This window comes from Lycium barbarum, chromosome 11 (genome assembly GCF_019175385.1).
Source record: "Lycium barbarum isolate Lr01 chromosome 11, ASM1917538v2, whole genome shotgun sequence".
NCBI classification, from domain to species: Eukaryota; Viridiplantae; Streptophyta; class Magnoliopsida; order Solanales; family Solanaceae; genus Lycium; species Lycium barbarum.
The window spans coordinates 9,232,387-9,254,345 of NC_083347.1; the positions used below are offsets into that span (position 1 = coordinate 9,232,387).

General features: G+C 36.9%; 1 protein-coding gene across 1 annotated transcript; it reads left to right on the top strand.

Moving 5' to 3' along the window:
- Positions 1-16,007: 16,007 nt before the first annotated feature.
- LOC132618787 (probable sugar phosphate/phosphate translocator At3g14410) lies at positions 16,008-20,343 on the top strand. The gene is made up of 7 exons (XM_060333796.1): positions 16,008-16,273; positions 17,379-17,486; positions 17,562-17,596; positions 17,985-18,097; positions 18,315-18,576; positions 18,674-18,942; positions 19,776-20,343. The coding sequence occupies exons 1-7, from the start codon at positions 16,172-16,174 to the stop codon at positions 19,898-19,900; spliced, it is 1,014 nt and encodes a 337-aa protein (XP_060189779.1). The 5' UTR covers positions 16,008-16,171; the 3' UTR covers positions 19,901-20,343.
- Positions 20,344-21,959: the final 1,616 nt, after the last annotated feature.

Sequence of the window (21,959 nt, forward strand, 5' to 3'; positions counted from 1 at the left end):
AGAGAAGCACAAATTTGAAGATCAGTTTTTGGAGGTGAATATTTTAAACCATATCCAATTAGGAGGGCAAATGTGTGGTTCTCTACCACATATACCTCTTCTGTGTTTCAGAGTTTCCCTTCACTATCATCCCCTCAATAATTTCCCAAAAAAAATCATTCATCTAAAATACATAACTGAACTTACATGCTTCTTGATTTACACAAAAAAAGGGAAAAAAAAAAAGCAGTATCTATCATATAGTCATTATAATACCCTGCCACTTGTCAGTTTAACATGGAGATAAGAAGTAAACTACGATAAGGCTAAAAGTCCAAATTGTTCGAGGACTTAACCATTAGTAAGTGTACAAGTATGGTGCTCAAAAGTGCCCATAATGAGCCAAAGATTTTTACGTGGGCAACTTGTGAGAATACATTGGCAAGCGTGCCGCAACAGTAGAGTTGGGGAACACGTGAACTTTTCATTGTTAAATAGCCATAGCTATATAGGCATGTTGGTTAGGCAGTTGAGCAGTACTAATATGTCATGCTTCTATATCAAAAAAATGGGAAATAGTTTACAGTTTACACTAACTTTCGTGTACTGCACAATTTTTTTGACTGAGCAGATCCGCTTCCACCTATAAAAAGTTTGAAACTTTAGGCACACGATATTCAATTCTAGTCCCACAATCTACAATTGATTTTAAAGTTGATTAAACTTTATTTAGGAGCCTTAAAATGACTATTTTTGCACTTCACCCTAATGTTTGGGGGTCTTTGAAATGAGAGGATTCACAAGAAAATTGGGAGAAAATGGCAAATAGCCACTTTTGGACTGTTAACAGAGTTTTGAGCTAGAAATTGAAACTCTAGGACCTTTTCCTTGAGTTCAAAAGAAGTACCATGGGTGAAATAATTTTTTTTTCACATTATTATACATGCTTATTTCACTTGTGATACCTATTTTAATACTTGTATAAATAGAGTTTAGGCATGTGAAAAGGAGAGACACCGATATCCCAGTGCGGAGGTGTGAGAGAGGTTGGCTATGAACGGTTTCAAGAGAGGTAGAGGTAGGCCGAAGAAGTATTGGGGAGAGATGATTAGACAGGACATGGCGCAGTTCGAGCTTACCGAAGACGTGACCTTAGATTAAAGGTTATGAAGGACTCACACTAGGGTAGAAGGTTAGTAGGTAGTCCTGCTTATCCTTGTATTAGTAGTCGCAGTTTAGCTCTTTAGTTTCTTGCCCTCTGATTTGTGCTACAATTTGGTGTTTCTTGTACTTCAATTATTTTATTTATCTGGGGTAGCTATTGCTCCTTTTTTTCACACTGCTTTATCATGGCTTTTCGCTTTCGTTATTTTCATTTTCATACTGCTTTGAATTGTTTGTCCTTATTTGACCTTTTTTGCCATGTTTTCTCTTGAGTAGAGGGTCTTTCGGAAACAACCTCCTTACCTTCCAAGGTAGGGATAAGGTCTGCGTACACTTTACCCTCCCTCATGGTGGGATTTCACTGGGTATGATGTTGTTGTTGTTGTATATTTTATTATTATTTCGCACATGGTGCCTATATTTGAAAAATCCATGAAAACAATATCGGAGGTTGAACCTTTATCAGTTCAAACTCCAAAAATCATTCATTGAGTTTCAAAATCCAAGAACTTTGCGAACTCACTTGTCAAAATTTCGAACTATGTCACTGTGTGCTGGGGTTGTTCCATATTTAGTTAGGAGTATCTTTGTCCAAGATCTTTGGGGAGCAGAGCAGCATGTAGGCAAAGCACGGGAAGAGATATGGTTTGCAACGGAAACAATGCCCTTCGAAGCTCATTGTTTGGGCATAAAGTTGTTGATCCTTTTTTATTGTATTCTCTTCCTCGGAAAATTAGCTCAAGTGAAGGGACCTTCAACTAAAATATCATACGTGTCATTCTCGACATTGCAAACTCTTTTATTCCCTTTTTCACGTTGATGGTACATTCTGGTTCTATCGGCAAACCGTCTTCCCTATAGGAGCAAGAGGAACTTTGGATTCTTAGCTTATTTGAGAACTTTCTTGTGATCTCATCCACATTGCCCATAGAAGACGTTTCTTCTCTCCATTCGTCTACGCCCTTGGGCTCACCCCAAGTCCCTGAGATCATTTGGCACTCATTGGACATGCAATACAACATATCTAGATAGTTGTTTGCCTGATGTTCCTTATGATGATTGATGACAGCGCACAATGCCTGCACGGCTGACATTCGTGCAGCCCGCTCAGGATGTGCACCGTTCCGGGCACTAGGGCACAATAAAAGCAGCCAGTAACAACTATCTAGATAGGTGCGTACTTAATTAAAAAGTAACAACTTTTTAATTACATTTAAAATGATCTCTAAACTTTGATTGCCGATGCAAAAGTTGGTCATCACACCTATTTTTCCCGAGAATTTTTTCGCAGGCCCAATACAAACTCTGCCATGGCCAAAGGGAAACAATCAGGGGCGGTAGTCCTAGTACATAAATGACTAATGGGCCTAGTTGTCAGAAGAACACTTGCCACACACGACTGTTTGTTACCTAACTAAGCATCACAACCTTGTCATGCTATCTTTTGCTCACAATCCAAATGCGAAAAATATCATTAAATGCCAAGTTTTAAATACAATACCCCATACACCCTAAACCACACCACCCCGCTAAATAAAATCCGCATATTGCTCTAATTAATTATCGTGATTAGCGAAATCTCATTCTATAAAGCTGCTCAACAACATCTAGGGCTGTGAATTCACTAGGTTTTTCTTTAGCTCTGGAGCCTCCTCCGAGCAAGTAGTAAGTAGCAAGTGCTAGAGGTATGGTTTTTTCTTTGCCTTTCTTTGGGAATTTTCCAGAGAATTCGAGTTTGAATTTGTGCTTCCGTTATACTCTGTTGATTTTTAGCTTCCTAGGTGATAAATAATGTAAATATGTAGTCAAAGAATGTTTTGTAAATCATCTAATTTAGGTTAGTATATTTTGTATCCTAATAGTACATTGTAACTATGGTATATTTACCAATTCAATCAATGAGAATAATCACGGAATTAATCTCTTTCATGGTATCAGAAGCTAGGGTTTCTCTTCCTTCTCTACAACCTCCTCTTCCGCTGCCCTAGTCTCCTCCTTCCTCTTCTATTTTTCCGTCCTCTTTTCTTGCCTTTCATCCATGGCAGACACCAAATTCCACCCTGCTTTGGCTGTCTCCAACATCAAGAATCACATTCCGATCACTCTTGAGATGGAAACGGATCATTATTCGGCTTGGGCTGAATTGTTCAAGCTTCATGCCCGGTCTCACCGTGTCCTTTCCCACATCCTCCCAACCGGAAAGGAGAAAGCTCCTTCCACCGACGACGAAAAGGAGTTATGGTCCACTTTGGATGCCACGGTACTTCAATGGGTGTATGCAACCATCTCCACTGATTTATTGCATACGATCATCGAAGAAGATCTCTCGGCAAAGGAGGCCTGGGATCACCTCCGTAATCTTTTTCAGGACAACAAGAACTCCCGTGTCGTTGCCTTGGAACACGACTTCTCTCATGTCAAGATGCGGGATTTTCCCAACGCTTCAGCGTATTGTCAACGACTCAAGACCCTGGCCGATCAACTCAAGAGTGTGGGGGCTCCGGTAATCGACAACCGTCTCGTTCTTCAACTGGTGGCTGGCCTCACTGAGGCGTACAAGAACGTGGGCACTTATATTCATCAAAGTAATCCCCTTCTACCATTCTCCGAAGTTCGGTCGAGTTTGTGTCTTGAGGAAAAGGCGTTGGCTGAAATGCATGATGACTCGCTGACGGCTATGGTGGCTGCTTCCCAACGAGAATTTGATGACTCTGCCTCTCTGGAAAATTCGAGTCATTCTCACCATCATAGGGGCAAAAATAACCACAAGAATCGTGGTTCTGGCGGCGGGAAAAAGGCAGGCGGTGGCCGTGGTTCTGGCGGCGACAGTGGCAGCCGTCGCGCTGGTGGTCGTGGCTCTGGCGACAGGCAGCATGTACCGGTGCAGCAGCAGTGGCAGCACCCATCTTCACCGTGGCCATGGGGGTGGATGCCTCAATGGGCTCCCCCTTGCCCGTATCCCACCACACAGTGGGTTCGGCCACAGCAGCAGTGGCAGCCCCCGTCTTCTGGCCCAAGGTCGATGGCCCAACCTGGAATTTTGGGCTCGCGACCACAGCAGCAAGCGTATACGGCAGCAGGCCCAACAACGCAGTGGACTCCGACCGATATTGAATCAGCCATGCACACGATGACGTTGAGCCAACCCGATCCAAATTGGTATATGGATACCAACGCCACATCCCATATGACATCCACGAAAGGTACTCTCTCGTCTTATTTTAATTTGAGCAATCATAACACTGGCATTGTTGTTGGTAATGGTAATTCAATTCCAATTCGAGGTTATGGTCATTCTAAATTTCCTCCCCCGAACCCTCCATTATTTTTAAAAAATGTCCTTCATGCTCCAAAACTCATAAAGAATTTAATATCGGTTCGTAAATTTACTACTGATAACTCTGTTAGTGTTGAATTTGATCCTTATGGGTTTTCTGTGAAGGATTTCCGGACGGGGATGGCTCTCATGAGATGTCATAGTAGGGGTGCTCTTTATCCATTATCCACCTTCAAATATCCCACCAATTCACCATCAACTTTTGCTGCCTTGTCTTCTACACGTTGGCATGATCGTTTGGGCCATCCGGGAGCTTCTATTTTGGATTTTCTTAGGCACAATAAAAGCATTGAATGTAATAGTTCTAGTTCATCTAGTATTTGTCATTCTTGCGTACTTGGTAAACATGTTAAGTTTCCCTTTGCTAGTTCTATTTCCGAAACTTTATTTCCGTTTGACATTATTCATAGTGATTTGTGGACTTCTCCCATTTTGAGTTCTATGGGGCATCGTTATTATGTTCTGTTTTTTGATGATTTTACCAACTATTTGTGGAGTTTCCCTCTGGCTAGAAAATCTGATGTTTACTCAAAATTCATAGATTTTAAGGCTCATATTCTTACTCAATTTGAACGCCCTATCAAGAATGTCCAATGCGATAATGGGAGGGAATATGCTAACAGTCAATTCGAAAAATTTTGTGCGTCAAATGGGATGTCTTTCCGTCTTTCGTGTCCTCATACATCCTCTCAAAATGGGAAAGCCGAAAGAAAAATTCGTTCACTAAATAATGTCATCCGGACTCTTCTTGCTCATGCCTCCGTTCCTCCATTTTATTTGGCATCATGCATTGCAAATGGCGACTTATATCCTTAATATTTTACCAAGTAAGCTATTGGGTCACAAATCACCTTTAGAAGTCTTTTACCAACGGAAACCATCTTATTCTCATCTCCGAGTCTTTGGGTGTTTATGTTATCCCCTTTTTCCGTCTACTACTATTCACAAGTTGCAACCTCGGTCAACTCCATGTGTCTTTTTGGGATATCCACCAAACCATCGTGGCTACAAATGTTTTGATTTGTCCTCAAATAAAATCATTATTTGTCGTCATGTTTTATTTGATGAGACTCAATTTCCGTTTTCCAAAATCCACACTCCAACTCCCACCACTTATGACTTCCTTGATGATGGTCTTTCCCCTTACTTAGTCCATCATCTCGCCACCAGCCCGTCACCGCTGTCGTGTCCCCCTCCACCCCTGCCTGATGCTATTCCGCCTGTTCTGGGCCAGCTGCCCACGCCACAGTTTGCTAGGATGCCTGCGAATCAGGCCCACGCCGACCCCTGCTCACCTGGGCAGCAGCGTGCATCTTCCTCTACGCAGGACCAGCCCGCATCTCTGCCCCACCAGCTTGCCACCAGCCCACAAAACTCAGCCATTCCTCCTCCTGTCCAGCAGCCGAATACCCAAACACGTATGGTCACTCGTAGTCAACGCAGGATTTTTAAGCCCGAGCACCCATTTAATCTACATACGGCGGTTACCAAGCCCCCCATACCTCGAAAACCGTTGGATGCGCTACGTGACCCGAATTGGAAATTGGCCATGGATGATGAATATGATGCTCTTATTAAAAATAAGACGTGGGATTTGGTACCCCGTCCACCTAATGTGAATGTTATTCGGTCTATGTGGATTTTTACTCATAAAGAAAAGTCTAATGGTGATTTTGAGAGGCATAAAGCCCGTCTTGTAGGTGATGGAAAAACACAGCAGGTTGGCATTGATTGGGGAGAGACTTTCAGTCCGGTCGTAAAGCCAGCAACGATCCGCACTGTCTTAAGTCTAGCTCTATCTAAGCATTGGCCCATTCATCAATTGGATGTCAAAAATGTGTTTCTTCATGGCGAGCTCAAGGAGACAGTATATATGCATCAGCCAATGGGTTTTAGAGACCCATCTCATCCCGATTATGTGTGTTTGTTGCGCAAGTCCTTATATGGGCTTAAACAAGCACCACGAGCTTGGTATAAAAGATTTGCTGACTTTGTTTATTCCATTGGTTTTGCTAATAGCAGGTCTGACCACTCCTTGTTCATCTACCGCAAAGGGCACGACTTGGCTTACATCTTGCTATATGTGGATGATATTATCCTTACTGCTTCTTCAGATGCTCTCCGCTGTTCTATTATGGACCTTCTTGGCTCAGAATTTGCTATGAAGGACTTAGGTCCTTTGAATTATTTTCTTGGCATTGCGGTGACCCGTCACAAGGGTGGTATGTTTCTTTCACAACGAAGTTATGCTACGGAGATTATTGAACGTGCAGGAATGTCATCGTGTAAGCCTTTTTCCACTCCAGTTGACACTAAACCGAAGGTCATTGCCGCTTTTGGCGATCTTTGTGAAGATCCCACTCATTTCCGGAGTCTTGCAGGTGCTCTTCAGTATCTAACCTTCACCAGACCGGATATTTCTTATGCCGTGCAGCAGATTTGTCTTCATATGCATGCTCCACGAGATACGCATATGCTTGCTCTTAAACGGATTATTCGGTATATTCAGGGTACTCTTGATCATGGTTTGCATCTCTACCCATCTTCAGTTACTGATTTGGTTTCGTATACTGATGCTGATTGGGGGGATGTCCCGACACACGACGTTCAACGTCGGGTTATTGCGTGTTTTTGGGAGATAATTTGATATCTTGGTCATCCAAACGCCAACCTACTCTTTCCCGCTCCAGTGCGGAAGAAGAATATAGGGGGGTTGCTAATGTTGTCTCTGAATCATGCTGGATACGTAACCTACTCTTGGAGCTACATTGTCCGGTCCCTAAGGCTACTTTGGTTTATTGTGATAATGTCAGTGCCATTTACCTGTCAGGAAATCCAGTCCAACATCAGCGCACCAAGCACATTGAGATTGATATCCATTTTGTTCGTGAGAAGGTGGCGCGCGGCCACGTACGTGTCCTTCATGTTCCGTCCCGATATCAACTCGCCGATATTTTCACGAAAGGACTGCCACAGGTCTTATTTGAGGATTTTCGGTACAGTCTCAGCGTTCGTAAACTCTCGTTTCGACTGCGGGGGTGGGATAAATAATGTAAATATGTAGTCAAAGAATATTTTGTAAATCTTCTAATTTGGGTTAGTATATTTTGTATCCTAATAGGACATTGTAACTATGGTATATTTAACAATTCAATCAATGAGAATAATCACGGAATTAATCTCTTTCACTAGGTTTATTTTTGTGTTCGTGGTTTTTTTTTTTTGTGTAAGGTCTGCATACACTTTACCCTCCTCAGACCCCACTTGCGGGACTACACTGGGTCTGTTGTTGTTGTTCGTGGTTTTTTGTGTATATAATATATGTTATGTTAAATGAACATCTTCCGTAGGCTTTTTTTTTCCACTGAAAAACAATTATAATGATACATTCAGGTGTTCAACTTATTAGATCTTATTTTTTTCTTCTTATTTTAGAGGTATAGATAATAACCTTTGTTTCATTTGTGTCAAATTTTGAAATTGCGATTGCGAGGTGCAAATTGATTAAGTAAATTGTCTCATGACCTAGGTATATGACTAGGTAATTGTTGCATGATTTAGAGCCCGTTTGGATTGGCTTATAGGTTGCTTATAAGCTGTTTTCAGCTTTTTTGAGTGCTTGGCTGGCCAGCTTAAGATCATTTTGTGCTTAAAATAAGTTCAAAAAAATAATTGGGCCCGTTTGACTTAGCTTATCTAAAGCAGCTTATAAGCTGAAAATAACTTATAAGCCAAAAAAAATAAGTTGGGCTACCCCAACTTATTTTTTTTTAGCTTATAAGCTGCAAACAGCTTATAAGCTGCTTAAAATAAGCCCATCCAAACAGGCTCTTAGTATACAAACTAGAGTATTTCTTAGTCTAAGAGTTGATTTTTCTCATTTTTAGAAGAGTAAAACTTTTAGAGCTTTTGTTTGACTAAGCGTAAAGTTTAAGAAAGGAAAAAGTAGCTATTAAATTGTAGGCTTAGTCATGTCATGATAGTTTTTGTGGCTTCAAAATCATATCTTTGAAGGGTAAATGGGAACTTTTATATTAAATTGTTTCCATATATAGAAATTAGAAAGATATCGTTCTTCTTTGGAACATCTATCTATATAGAATAGGAGAGGCAAAACACTCCTAGAATACCAAGTGTAATCACCACAAAATTTCAAATTAAAAATTAAAAAAAAAAAACATAAAAAATAGTGCAAACTAACAAAGAACGAAAACAAAAAACTGCCTATTCAAATTAAGGTGACCTATTATAGTGGAACCACAAAATTCTAAATAAGAAATGCAAAATAAAAGTTAAAGAACAGTGCAAACTCACAAAAAAGGGGAAAAAACTGCCAATTCAGATTAAGCCACCACGCGTCCTCGACAGTTATGTATTTGAGAAAGATGGTATTTGAAGTTGTGTATCATTTGCCTAATCCAACGAGAAACAGTACCAAATCATAAGTAATGTAGTGCAGTTCAATTTAAGTGCAAACTATAAGCTGAAACTACAAGGAAACAAGAAGCTTCTCTACAACAAAGCCACCAATAAGTATGACCGTGTGCAACAACATCAGCCAGAAATTGGACCTTCATAATAGAAATGATTATAACAACTCGCTTATAATCATGAGAACAAATCCTACTATTACTTTTTGCAGGTATGTAAGTTATTTATATAGGAATAAGTTATTTTTTTTATACTATTTAAATATACATATATAAAGCAATCTCTTCGTAGTAGCAAAATGGATTGTTGTCTGTTGATAGAAAAAATATAATTTTATGATTTGAAAGACTTTTGTAACCAATTAACCATACAAGTTAAATTACCATAAAGATCTGTACGGCGGTTCTTTGCTTTGCTTTCGTACAGTGCTTGATGATTAATAAATGACGAGTGTACAAGGAAACGTGCATAAATTTAATGTATTTTTCCGGGCTATTTAGGTGCATTAGTGTTGTACAAAATAGATTTCAATTTCCAAGGTTATCATTCATGTTGAATATTGAAAATTGTAAGCATTTCGCGTTAAATGCATATTCGAGTATCCTTTGAGTTGATTTATCTATAGATTCATGCTACAAGAGTATTTCAAATTGCATAATCTTTGAAGCCTAGGCCTTCGCTACTTAACTTTTTTCAGAAACTAATTTCACTCAGATTTTTTTCCTTCTAAAGATAACAGCAGTTGAGGACTAAATATTTCCCAAACCATCCATCATATGTGCCCCTAAACTTGCCCCATAAAGTGATGGTACAAAATGTATTTTATGTACCATCACTTTAGTTATAATTAGAAAATGGATATTATGATAAAATATATACTTCATTTATTAATTCTTAAAAAACGTGAAAAGTCAAAAGTGGACAAGTAAAAGTGCACGGAGGGAATAAATATGTGTAGGAGAATTAAAATTGAGGTGCATATGTGTATACATGAGAGAAGAGAGTAAATACTCAGTACTATGACATATGTCCAAGTGAGATAAAAAAGTAGTTGGTTAAAGTGTACAATGTATATAAATTTTGGTACAAATTTGCATTGATGTTGTTCGTCCTCTCTTCACGTTTAAAGTATTGACAAAGGAGAAAAACGGGGATAAAAGTCACTCCTTCCGTTCACTTTTAATTGTCCGCGTTAACATATCAAGAAAATGAATTTTTGTTCTTATTATTAATTTTACCCTTCGCATTAATTACTCATTTTCAAATAATTTTCCAAGGCTATTGAGACTTGCACCAATAAATATGAATATTATAGTAAAATATATACTCCCTCCGTCCCATATTACTTGCTACTTTCCTTTTTGCACGCCCCTTGAGAAATCATAAATAAAAGATATATTTTACTATCTTACCCCTATCTGTATCCAATAAATACATTCTAATCAAAATTGACTATTTTCAAGAACATTTATTACTAAAGGTAAGATGGGAAAGATTTAATTAATTTTATCTTGGTTTTGTAAATGAACAAGTAATTTGGACATATATATTTAGTAGTGTGGCCAAGTGACATGGAACGGAGAGGGTAAGATGGGAAAGATTTGATTAATTTTATCTTGGTTTTATAAATGAACAAGTAATTTGGACATATATTTTTATTAATGTGGCCAAGTAATATGGGACCAATGGAGTACTCCATTTATTAATTCTTAAAGAATGTGAAAAATCAAAAGTGAACAAGTAAAAATGCACGGAGGAAATAAAGAAGTGTATACGTGTATACATGAGAAGAGAATAAACATTCAGTACTATGATATGTCCACGTGGGATAAAAAAGTAGTTTAGTAATGTGGCCGAGTAATATGGGACAGAGGGAGTATTTCATTTATTAATTCTTAAAGAACTTGAAAAGTCAAAAGTAAACAAGTAAAAGTGTACGGAGGAAATAAAGAAGTGTATACGTGTATACATGAGAAGAGAATAAATATTCAGTACTATGATATGTCCACGTGGGATAAAAAAGTAGTTTAGTAATGTGGCCGAGTAATATGGGACAGAGGGAGTACTTCATTTATTAATTCTTAAAGAACTTGAAAAGTCAAAAGTAAACAAGTAAAAGTGTACGGAGGAAATAAAGAAGTGTATACGTGTATACATGAGAAGAGAATAAATATTCAGTACTATGATATGTCCACGTGGGATAAAAAAGTAGTTTAGTAATGTGGCCGAGTAATATGGGACAGAGGGAGTACTTCATTTATTAATTCTTAAAGAACTTGAAAAGTCAAAAGTAAACAAGTAAAAGTGTACGGAGGAAATAATTATATCGGCGAATTAAAATTGAAGTGCATACGTGTATACATGAGAAGAAAATAAATATTCAGTACTATAACATATGTCTACGTGGGAAAAAAAGGTAGTTGGTTAAAATGTACAATTTATATAGCTTTTGGTACAAGCATTCATTGTTGTGTTACTCTCTTTTGGACACTTATATACAATAGAAATATTATTTGTTGTCTTGTAAAAAAGAAATGGGAAAAGGGTGAATATAACCCTCTATTTTCTTTTATTAGCTAATTTTACCCGTCGTTATGAAAGTGATCAAATATACCTCTGTCGTTACCAAACTTTACACCTATACCCTTCTGTCGGATCCAACATAACTTTAGTTATGCCTTAAGGTGCCTATGCCAGATCCGGCATAACTTTTCCCAAAGCCTTGCCTTGCAAAATTATTTTTATTTTTATGCTTGAGCCGGGTTCGAACCCAGAACCTCAAGGTATTCTACACGAAGGGACAAAATTAAAGACCAACAATTTGAGGGACCAAAATTAAAGACCATCCCGAATAAGGGGCATTCCTGCGAATTGCCGAGGAAAAACCATAGGATATTATAGGCCCTAATTTGGGCTCAGATACAGCTGTTGGATTTGGGCAATTTGCACGATTGCCCTTCAAAGGCGCTGATCTTTAATTTTTGCCCCTCAAATTGCTGGTGTTTAATTTTTGTCCTTCGCTTAAAAAGGTGACCGAAAATATCTCCAGGTTCTAGGTTCGAACCAGCGCTCAGTAAAAAAAAAAATTGCAAGACATAAGTTCATATGAAACTATGCCTGTTCGCTATGTAGTTACATAAAAACTATGCTGGACGGCAAAGGTTTCTACGGAACTACATAGAACCTATGCCTATAGGCATAGTTGCAAAATTAAGGCAGAACTTCATTTCCACGAACCTTTGCCGGACAAGGCATAGAATCTATGTAACTTCGCCCGAATAGGCATAGGTTCATAGAAACTTATGCCTTGCAAAATTAAGGCAGAACTTCATTTCCATGAACCTTTGCCGACAGGGCATAAGTTTTATGTAACTTCGCCTGAATAGGCATAGATTCGTAGAAACCTATGCCTTGCGAAATTATTATTATTTTTGACTTTCGGGGGATCGAACACAGAATCTCTAGTGCGTTGGCTCACAAAATTTCATTAAATAAGAAGTAGGGACAAAAATTAAAGACCAGCGAATTGAGGGAAACCAAAAACTTTTTCATTTTTTTTTTTTTTGAATTTTGGAGTTAGAGTTGTGTTTGGCCATAGTTTTTGCAAATAGTATTTTTTTTTTTGTTGAAATGTACTTGTTTTGGTTGTGAAAAAAGTGAAAAACTTAAAAAACAAGTTTTTCAAATTCTAAATACAACTTCAAGTCGTATTTGGAATTATCATGGCTAAACACTAATTTTTGAAAAAAGTGAAAAAAAAATTCTGAAAAAAGTCCAAAGTATACATAACCTATACATACATGTACATTACCTATACAGCTGAAGTGTATAGGCAGTGTATACTTCGGCCATGTTTGATAAACTAGATGTCCGAAGTGTACATTTAAGTAAGTTTCATTTTTTGGAAGCCGGAGTCCTCCTGCAAATATTAAATTGAACCAAATTCTTTTGAGGCCAAAAGGCCAAATTTTTGAGCAATTGTAAATGGACAATTAGCACGATTGACCTTATTCGGGGGTGGTCTTTAATTTAATTTTTGCTACGAACCTCAGCCTTGAGATTTTTTTTATTTTTTTTACTGAGTCGGGGTTCGAACCCGGAAATCATGAGTTTTGCCTTAAGGCCTAACTTTTGCCCGAATAGGCCTAATTTTGGGCAAATGTTAGGCCTTAAGGTAGAGGTTTCGCGAAAGTCTTGCCATGTGAGCGGGGGTTCTAACCTAGAACCTTGAGATATTTTCGGCCACTTTTTTAAGCTAAGGACAAAAATTAAATACCAGCAAACTGAGGTGCAAAAATTAAAGACTAGCAAACTGAGGTGCAAAAATTAAAGACCAGTGCCTTTGGCCAATCCACGCAAAAAAAGAAGAAGATTGTAAATAGGTTTTTGCCCTTAAAATCTGCATTATTTGAGCTCTTATTTTATTAAAAGAAGAGATAACTATAATGTGTATTAATTAGGGTAACAATGCTATCAAAATTGACCCATATTTGTAAACTTTACAAAAATGACCCAGCCTCCTCTCTCTCGCTCTTTGTCTCCCGCGCCGCTCCCCCACCGCCCCGGCCAGAGAACCGCCGGTGCTGCGACGAGTTTCTCTCTCTCTCTCTCTCTCTCTCTCTCTCTCGCTCACTCGCTCTCTCAGATTTGGTAGTGGTGAGCGATCCACTCGTCTCTCTCAGATCTGATGTGGCTGGTGGTTTTCGACGTTTCCTCCTCATCTCTCTCTCAGATCTGGTGTGGCTAGTGCTCTGTCGTCGATCAAAATCCCTAATGTCGTTGTCATCACCCTCGCCAGTTCCGGCAAGCACTTCTGCTCCGACGTTGACTGGTGGCAGGTTCTGGTGTATATGGGGCTCAAGATTTGGGGTTGGTGATATATGTATATGGGAGTTGGTGGTGTTGAAGTTATTTCTTGTATAATAGTGTATATGGTTATATGGGTTATAATATTGTATATAGGTGTATATAGGTATAGAGGTTATAATATTGTATAATACTGTACATGGGTGTATATGAGTGTTTATATATATAGGCGTGTAAATATGTATACACCTTCAAACACTTATATGCATAATGTACTTGTCTTTTGTATATAAGTGTATAGTACTGTATAAAAGTATTTTTGGGTTAAAGCTTTGCAATATAAGTTTTGAACTATTTTTTTGCAATGTAAGTGAGTAAATTGTATATTTATGAAATTTTCCTTTAAAGAACATGAAATACAATTAAAAAGAACCAGCTTTGCAAAGAAAATGCCTCAATTTTTCCTTATGTGTTGTGAAAACATTTGATTCCTGAAATATGCTATTGAAAGGAAGTTGGTCAAAACAAAAATTTTAAAGGGTTTTTAACATGTTTGGCCATTAGATTAAATATAATTACAATCTCTAGCTAATATATCAAAAAAATATAAATTAATTTTGTAAAAAGTATGTACTCCCTCTATCCCAATCTATATAAATTAATTTTGTAAAAAGTATGTACTCCCTCTATCCCAATCTATATGATATAGTTCGGATTTCGAGAGTCAGGCTTTTTGTTTTGACTGTGAATTCGAACATACAATCTTTAAGTTTTTTGAAAAATAATATACATATTTAGAAACAATAACTAACAATTTAAAATATTTAAAGGGCATACAAATAAATCAAGGTCAAAGATTTTCTTATTTTGACCCTCGAAATTCAAACTGTATCACATTAATTGAGATAGAAAATATAAATAAAATATACTTATTTCTCGACTATTACTCTCCCTCTTGTCGCCAATTGATACACTCTTCTGCAAGTCTATCTAAACAAGAATGTCACTTTTCTATAATTAGAAACAACTTAAATAGTATTAAATTTCTCTGTTATCCTTAATGAAATGATAGTCACACAAATTTCTTTTAAATCACAAATTCCAAAAGTCTTTATTTATATCTTAAACAAAAACTATAGTAGTATAGAGTGTAAAAATGTGTTTTTTCTTAAATAAATCCATTGGGAAATGTTAAAAATTCAATTGAAGGAAAGTAGAAAGAAGTGGAAAAATAAGCAAGCAATGCATCAAGTCAGGTACACTGCACTCCTTGTGCATTCCCAGTGTGCAGAAATGGCGGATCCGCAGGAAAAATGGGTGAGCCACGATGTGCGAACATACTCATATCTTCACTTCTCTCTTGTTCTCCGTTGTCTATATAAGTAAACACGCTTCAACTATCATTAATCGAATATTTCTTAAATTATAATTTAAAATTTATTTACAATATAATAAATAATTTTTAAAAATTTGTCTCTATTTAACATTTTTTTTTTGTATTACCTCCATTGAAATATATTTATAAATTTATTATTACCTGCTATTTTCACTTGTACAAATAGATGTTACAGTTTTATTATTCAGCTAATTTATTTCATTATAGAACATCATTATGAGCCTGTTTGGATGGGCTTAAAAAAAGCATCTTATAAGCTGCTGTAGATAAACTAAGCCAAACAGGCCCAATTATTTTTTTGACTTATTTTAAGCACTAAATAGCTTTAAGCTAGTCAGCCAAACACGCAAAAAAGGTAAAAACAACTTATATAAGCCAATCCAAACGGGCACTATGTTGTATATTCAATTTATTTCTCACTTTTTCTTCGCTAAGAAGATAATATTTAATTTTTTATAGGAAATTTGTTATACAGATTAAAAAAAAATCATAATTTTAAAGAAGTAAAAAAAGAAGATAAGAGTTGATAATGTAAGGGTAAGATCAGGGCGAATTTAGTAACTAAATTTGAGGCACGTGAACACATAATCTCTGCATAAAAATAGGAATTTTATGTATATATTTTTGAAAATTGGCATAATATTACCTGATGGAACACATAATATCAGAAGGCTAAATAGTGCAATTAGGTTGAGTTATTTAGCGGGAGGACTAGGGATCAATTCCCCATAAACTCACTTTTTTCCTTTTTTTTTTTTTTTTTTTGTTGTTGGTGAACTCATGTGATTTTCAAAGCAAAATTGAAGGCGCAAGTGATTTTCAGCCATTGGGAAACGTAAAAAAATTAAATAGAAGGAAAGTAAATAAACAGGGAAAACAAGCAACCAAAACCAATGCATCAAGTCAGGCGCGCTATAAGTCTATACACTACGACACTCTTTCCGTAGCCTTTCTTGACTTTCTCATTCACACTTTTAATTAACCGTCTGTCAGTTTTATTAACTATTCTTCAAATAATATCACATTTCCCACTTGTGAAAGAAAGGCAGTGTGCAGGAATGGCGGATCCACAGGAAAAATGGGTGAGCGACGATGTGCGAACATACTCATATCTTCTCCTCTACATTGCTCTCTCTAGTGGCCAGATCTTCTTCAACAAGGTTCCTCTTCTTATCCCTTTGCTTTCCCTATAAATTATTAATGCATTGTGCCTTGGATCTATACACCACCCTCCCCAGACCTCACTTACACTGGGTATGTTATTATATATATATAGAGTTGAAAAGTTTACTAGCATATGTATTAGAGGCGGAGCCTGGATTTGAAACTTAACTTTTGAGTTACAAATGAATTTCTTAATACAAATGCAAGGTTTGAACTGAAATTACTGTATTCTGCCGAACCCGCTTCCTACACTCTAGCTCTTTCCCCTGTGTAGTGGTACTTTGCGTCCATTTACTTAAAATTGAGGATTCGTATTTGACAGTGAGGAAAAATGGCTCTTGTTATGAGTAATTAGTGGTAGATCCAGGATTTTCATTCAGGGTGTTCGGAAAAAAAAAAAGAAGCTAAATATACACTGTCATTTTTTGTCGAGGGTGTTCAAAAGTTAATATATGCACACAAACACAGAAAATTTACCCTATATATACACTGTAATTTTTTGCCGATCTGTATAAAGCACACCACTATGTATAGTTTTCCTTTTCCGTATGTCCATGTCCTGTCCCTTACTGTTTTCCTTTGCAAAAGTTTACTTCCACAGCAGTGTATGTTATAATAGCCTATCAATCATATAAGTTCGTTAATTGTGATCTATCATGTATTCAATTAGGTTTTTCGCTGATATCGAGTTAGAATCTGTAAGTTTTTATTCAAATAGTCCTGGAACCTGGATCATCGGCTTTTATATCTCCCATACTTGAATTTTGCAAACCTGTGACATCTTAGTCAATTAACTGCCTATAAGACAAGCCTTTGTTAGGGGCAAGTGAGTGAGAGAGAGAGAGAGAGAGAGAGGATGGGAGGGAGGAAGGGAGAGAAAGAGGGGTTGGGATTTTCTTTGGAACTGTGGCGAGTGGCCACAATACTTTCTCTGATCATGGCTTTCTGCTTTTTCTTTTCCACATGGAGAGAAGACAAGACAACGATGCACAATTTTTTATTTTATCTATCTAGATTTTAAGTCAACTATAGTTGACAATAGCTTCGCATGTCGGACATATTGTAGCTCCTTTGTCTGACTTATAGTGATGCGTGTTGCAGTGGGTTTTATCTTCAAAAGAAATCAACTTTCCCTATCCACTTGGATTGACTCTGCTTCACATGATCTTCTCCTCAATTCTATGTTTTGTGCTTACCAAGGTTCTCAAGGTAAGAAATACTCCCTTTTGTTTTAATGGTTTCATGAATGCCACCTTATAGTGCTAATTAGGGGATTTCATGCAGATAATGAAAGTTGAGGAAGGGATGACTCTAGATATGTGAGTATTCAAGTGAAAGAATTTCATTTCAAATATTTCTCTTATGGATATTGGTTGTCTTCTATCTAAGGACTTTATTTCTTTACTGACTTTTCTACTTAAGCTCATTTAGTCCTTTGTTCCCAAATTATATGTCCAGCTTTGCTTTTTTGATACGATAATGATTTCCACTTTATATGAATGAATTTTACCTTGTATCTTATAACACAAGAATTACACAACAATCCACCTTTTTTCTCTTAAAAAAGAATCTATTCTGTCTCATCCATAAAAGACAATTATCTCTTCTTCTTCTTGTTCTTTTTTGTGGTTCACTTTTGTCAGATTTTCTCTTCCAATTAGTTTGAAAATTATCATTCAATAAAGATATCGTGGTTTTAATATGCAGATACATTAGTTCGGTCATACCAATTGGTGCAATGTTTGCAATGACACTTTGGCTTGGGAACACTGCTTACCTCTATATTTCTGTTTCATTTGCCCAGATGTTGAAAGCAATCAGTAAGTATTACTCATTTCAGCTGTCTTATCTACTGTAGATCATATATGGTAAAGGTAACTAAAGCTTTAAGATAGAAAGAATCTCATAGGGGAACTGCCACGTGATGCTTCATGCTTGATAGACTCAGAGGCTGGGCTGGTGACCTGCTCAAGTGCTCCGTTTCCCTTTTTTCATTTGAGCCAAGGGCATCATCTCTTTTTTTGGTTTCTTCTGCAGTGCCAGTAGCAGTTTTCATTCTGGGGGTTGCAGCTGGACTCGAAGTGATGAGCTGCAGAATGCTTCTCATAATGTCAATAATCAGTTTTGGTGTACTTGTGGCTTCTTATGGGGAAATAGATATTAACTGGGTAGGTGTTGTCTATCAAATGGGAGGTGTTGTTGGAGAAGCTCTGAGGCTTATATTTATGGAGATTCTGGTGAAACGGAAGGGCCTGAAGCTCAATCCCATATCTGTGATGTACTATGTTAGCCCATGCAGGCATGTATTTTTATTCTCTAAAAGCTTGATCTGTTGATATTTCCTGTTTCAACGCTATAGATACTCAGTCTGATTGGAATCTTCTTCCCGAATGCAGTGCTCTTTGTCTTTTAATTCCATGGATCTTTTTGGAGAAGCCTAAGATGGATGAACAGAGGACATGGAACTTTCAACCTCTTATTCTAACTCTAAATTCTCTATGTACCTTTGCCCTGAATCTGTCAGTTTTTCTGGTGATTCAACATACAAGTGCCCTGACAATTCGTGTTGCTGGAGTGGTCAAAGATTGGGTGGTTGTGCTGCTATCTGCACTACTTTTTGCTGATACAAAATTGACACTAATTAATCTTTTTGGTTATGCTATTGGTAACTTTTCTAACTTGTCAGACTTCTTTTCCTAACCTCTTGTGTGGTTCACCAAGACATATTACTTTTAACTATTTAACGTGCACTACAGCCATGTCCAATGTTCTCGTGTGCTTCTGAGCTCCACATATTCTTGTGCAGTCAAAGAGAGGATCAATCTGTAAAAAGATGAGATCAGTGAATGCATTTTTGTTTAGGCTCCCAAGATTCTGTCATTCTTTTTAGTGAGGACTGAGGAGGAATAGTATGTCAATAGCGGTTCCCAGATGAGGGAATCAATCCTTTATATAGAAAAGCTTGCATTATATCTTCATTTCTTCTTGCTTTAGTTCATTTACTGCCTGACAGCTGCTTAATCAATCTAGTTTATCTCTGTGGGTTTGTGGGTACTTTAGAGCTTTTGAGAATGGACTGTACCAACTACCATAACTGCAAAAATCAATGATGCTGCTAGTCCTTGGAGACTATCTCAGTTTTAATTTGACCTGGTGCAATTGGTTTTTGTATTTTCAGAATTTGTATTAGATAGGACTGACATAATCGTCACTTCCTAGGTATTGAATCTTTGGAGACAGCTGATGGTTAAGGATCTTAGTAGTAACATCATTTTGTAAATTGGAGGGTGATAGGTGTAATGCTGATCTAAAATTCATGTAGATTGGGACGGTTTTTTGCTTATTTCTCATGTAGTTTGCCTAACCCTAAGTTTCTGCCTACTGTGTTTATGTATGGTGAGAAATATGAATGTGTTTATGTATGGTGAGAAATATGAAGGTTCATGGTACTACTTCATGAGCACTTAATAACATATGAAATTGTGGTGTTCTGTGCAGCTATTGCAGGTGTAGCTGCATATAATAATCACAAGCTAAAAAAGCCAACTTCCCGAGCAAGCTCAGACGAGTCTGAACCCAGTCAATCTATACCTTTAATACAATCGTCAAATTCCAATGAGTAGATGTATGTGAAGAGCAGCCTCGCATTTTATCCTGAGGTCTTGCATGTAAATGATGGGAAGTGTTAAAGTCCCTGTGTTTCCACGGGAGTGCTTTTCAGATTATGCATTATTTGACATACTAACTCAAGATTTTGCTTTGTGAGAAGCCGTAGCAAAACACAGTGATATTTGACTAGGAAGCATGCTTGTGGACGTGACCTTTTTCTGATTGCTGCTTCTGCTTTTGAATTTGGAGGATTTTTGTTATACATGTGATGATAAGAAACAAAAAAAGTTATACTTGTGACGTAGAGAATTCGGAACCTTGTTCTGCACAGCAAAAAAGGGCTGGACAGACATCAAGAGATGCTGACAGTTGACATACTACAGTGTATTGTGGACATTTTGAATTTCAACACTTTTTTGGATGAAATTCTTTTATATACAAGGATGTTGGTGTCTAAGTTGTTCTATTCTTTTTTCTCTCTCTATTGTGTTCTGCTCTGTAAATCAGAGTACTATCGGACAATTAGTCCGTTTGGATGGGCTTATCGCTTTTGACTTATAAGTTAAGGAATTTTAGCTTATGGCTTAAACATAAGTGCTTAAAAATACTTATTTATTTTATCCAAACACTGCAAATGCTTAAAAGCTATTTTGACTTGAAAACATCTAAAATAAGCCAATCCATATTTTAGAATGAAAAGAACTTCCTTAACCAAAATGTGACTTGTTGGTACTTGGTAAAATGAGATTTGCAGTGCTCTGCTACTGAGAAGTGGAAGATCCCATGGTGGCTGTATCCACCAGTTGTCAGTTGATTTGATGGTAGTTCTTGTCATAAAGGACTCTGAAGGGTTTGATTGGCTGCTACTACTGAACAGTTAAAGGTGATGAACAAGATTAGCTAGATACTCTCTCCATCTCATATTAGTTATCCTGTTTTGCTTTTTGAGTCAATTTAATATTTTAAAATTATAATTTAGTTATTCAAAAATTACACAAAAAGTATTACAAGTTGCAATTTTTCTCATATCAATATGGTGATAAAATATATCTCAAAATGTTGGTTAAACTGCAGTACTTTTTATTGAATTTTATGTTAATATCAAGTCCTTCACTCTGACAGGTCTCTTACGTCGACTTTAATGAGCGAATATTTGTTTCAAATTTACTGCACCATTTGTCTGATTTCCAGATCATCTTGTACTAATATAAGCTTTAAAGTACAGCATTATTGCTTTTCTATTTGTTTCCTATGCAGAAACTTTTAACTCTTTGAAGGCTTAAGTGGGAAGTTAATACTACGTGGACGTATTTTTCGCATCATAGATATGATGTTTATACATTAGGGCTCGTTTGGTTAGAAAATAAGTTATCCCGATATAACTAATCCCTGGATTGTTATTCCAACCTCAATGTTGGATAAAATAACATTATAATCTCAGGATAACTAATTCCAGGATTAGTTATCCCGGGATTTTATTCCAATCAAAATTGGGATAAGGCGGCACTAAATTTTTATCTCAAGACTATTTTTGATTATCCATCGTACCAAACGAGCCCAAGTAACTAATTGATACTCCTATATGTATAAATATAAATAAAATCGTACAGTTTATTCGTTCAAGTTTTGTTCCCTATTTTTGATTTGGATAGTTTGTGAACAAACATGTACTTAATGTTCTTTGTTTGTATGGGACAAAGGAAAGACTGACTTATTGTTTGAGAAGGCCACCACTGCCATAGAAACTTTTTGTTAAGTAACAGAGAGGATAAGGCTGGCTTGGATTTGCCTTCTCTGACTATTCGTCATATTTTGGAACTTTTTTTTTTGTTCTGTTTAAATTAAATTTAAAGCGCATATCACAAAGTATTATTCATGGGTTAGTTTCAACTTAAGAGCTGAGACTAAAGCACACTAATGTTCTTGGAAAAGGGAAAAAAATTCCTAGGTATTGATCTCAGTTTTTTTATTCAAATTATAAACAGACTAGCAATTCAGACATGAACTCTACAACAAGATTAAGTATTTTATTTATGTAACTAACATTCTAAAAATTATTCGAATATCGATAGA